This window comes from Triticum dicoccoides, chromosome 4A (assembly GCF_002162155.2).
Source record: "Triticum dicoccoides isolate Atlit2015 ecotype Zavitan chromosome 4A, WEW_v2.0, whole genome shotgun sequence".
Taxonomy (NCBI): domain Eukaryota; kingdom Viridiplantae; phylum Streptophyta; class Magnoliopsida; order Poales; family Poaceae; genus Triticum; species Triticum dicoccoides.
This window is the reverse complement of record NC_041386.1, coordinates 465,753,417-465,755,672: the sequence shown is the minus strand read 5'-3', so window position 1 is coordinate 465,755,672 and position 2,256 is coordinate 465,753,417. Positions and strand designations below refer to the sequence as shown.

Sequence of the window (2,256 nt, the reverse complement as noted above, 5' to 3'; positions counted from 1 at the left end):
ATCAGAAGTCTGGAATACTGCATGCCTGCATCCTCATTTGTACTTTATGTCTTTGCTCGCACAACTCATGGATCAACACAATTTGGAAAACCCAGTTTGAATACCCCTAATCCTCTGTGTCCAAATATTCCAACAGCTCAAAGTAGCTGCCAGATTTTCTAGGCAGGCATGCAGTATTCCAGACTTTTGATGTTGGCTCCCTTTGTGAAGCACATATCGTGTGTTGATTAACTTGAGCTGGTTGGGATTTGTAGACTCGAAAACAATTGTTAGCCATAGCCAACATACCCCAGAAGCTGAATAAACTCTGCCAATGATGTCCTTAATCCACTTCCATTGTTTGCAGTTCTTTCGTATTTTGTACACTAGTATTTGTGATAACAACAGACAGTATTCTACCTTCTCAATTTCAGGTGCCAGTCTTCTTGTGTATCAACTATTTATGTACCCATCCATCATTCAAGTTCTTGGACCTATCAAATCTTCTCAGATCGCAGCTGTGCGTGAAAGCTGCTATCCTATTGTTTAATTGCTGAAGTTATTCCGTTCTGTCTGCATGTCTGAACTATTGTGATTGACCTTGCAGGTTCTGTGCATACCTATTCTCTTTGCCTACCCCTATATGACGTACCTGTCAGGACCTGGATTATCGATCGTACTGAATATTGCATCAGTCATAAAAAATAATCTTGGTGTGAGTATTTTTTTTAGTTCCATTTTAGAATCCTTGTTACCTAAAGTTTGAAGATTGACCTAGTACATAAATCATGGATGACAACTATGTTACTTTCTAAAATCAGCAGTAGTGTTTTGCCACCACTTAGGAGTTATAGTTTTCTATTTTAATGTTTTATCAGGTTACCATCATCACAGGCACTTTCATCCTTCAAAACAATGCAGTGGTATGTAACCCATAAGTCCATCTCAATGTTAATGTGTTTTATAATAGATCTCGAGTGACTGATGAGCATGTAACGTACTAACAGCCTCAGAACCAAAGAGGAGCAGCAAATGGATTAGCCATGACTGGAATGTCCTTTTTCAAGGCAGTTGCCCCTGCAGGTGCTGGCATTGTGTAAGTATATATCCTCCGCTCCTCATAGCTTCTGCAAAAATATTTCATGCGTTACAAGTAAAAACAACTTTAATAGCTCGCACAGCTACTTTGGCAACCACAGTCCATCTAAATGAAATGCTCTTGAAGCTCAGAAGTTGACACGATTTTTCACAAATGCAGGTTCTCGTGGGCGCAGAAACGCCAGCATGCTTTCTTCTTTCCAGGTAAACTTTGTTATCCTTTTCTAAGGAAACTCCTTATTTGATGTCCCAGTTCAGCTAGCTGAGACGTGTTGTGAGTTTCTTGCTGCTGTATAATTGGTCTCCACATTCCACTGATGCAGGTGATCAGATGGTGTTCTTTCTGCTGAACATCATCGAGCTCCTTGGACTTGTCCTCACATTCAGACCCTTCCTGGCCGTGCCAGAGCAGTATGAAAGAAACTAGCCTTTATTATTATAGAATTTTTTTGGATTATTAATGAGACGATGACGAATCATGCGGCCCGGCAGCCGCGAGGAGAAGGGCTCAAGGGCGCCCTTGCACCAGGATAAGAGTTGGTTACCTGTGCTTGTGTGTAACATATAGTATGTTGTAGCAGCATCTCAGAGTGGAGGTGGTGCATATATATATATATATATATATATATATATATATATATATAGACACACACATGTTGTCTGGTATATAGATGGTGGTGGCCAGTCAAGTTGGTTGTTTGCCATTAGTTAGGAAGCAGCAACATTTGTAAAACCAGTGTACAATGCAAGACACTGTACTGGCTGGGAAGAAATAATCTGGTGGAAATTGATGGCATTGGCATAGTCAGTTGTCCAGTTTGTCCTCAGATAAGATGCTTTGGTTTCTTTGGTCCATCGCGGGTCGGAGTGAAACTTGTGCCACCTTTATGTCCACGGGGTTGGCCATTGATATGTACGAAGTTAAGTTTACTGAGCTTACGCACATATTGGCTGCTAGCTACCTGATGATGGTGAATGAAACAAAACGCAGGCACGTCAGCTAAGCTAGCAGGGTTGGCACTGCATGCATACGCAGCAGCAGGCGATGAAACTCTAGTCTAGACTAATCCATTAAGCATGCATGGTAAGCTTCTTTTTTTTGCGAGATGCATGCATGGTAAGCTAGCTAGCTACTCTTGCCGGCAGCCGGCCGGTCGGCCAACGACACACGGATACTAT

At 41.8% G+C, this 2,256-nt stretch overlaps 1 protein-coding gene across 3 annotated transcripts in view; it reads left to right on the top strand.

The window, feature by feature from the left end:
- Positions 1-1,893, top strand: part of LOC119286208 (protein ZINC INDUCED FACILITATOR-LIKE 1-like) — an 8,145-nt gene extending 6,252 nt beyond the window's left edge. For all 3 annotated transcript variants that reach the window (XM_037565573.1, XM_037565571.1, XM_037565572.1), the window contains 6 exons: positions 414-499; positions 587-694; positions 858-902; positions 987-1,075; positions 1,238-1,281; positions 1,401-1,893. In XM_037565573.1, coding sequence (XP_037421470.1) covers positions 414-499; positions 587-694; positions 858-902; positions 987-1,075; positions 1,238-1,281; positions 1,401-1,504 — 476 coding nt within the window. In that variant the 3' untranslated portion in view covers positions 1,505-1,893. The remainder of the gene's footprint in view (positions 1-413; positions 500-586; positions 695-857; positions 903-986; positions 1,076-1,237; positions 1,282-1,400) is intronic.
- The last annotated feature ends 363 nt before the right edge of the window (positions 1,894-2,256 follow it).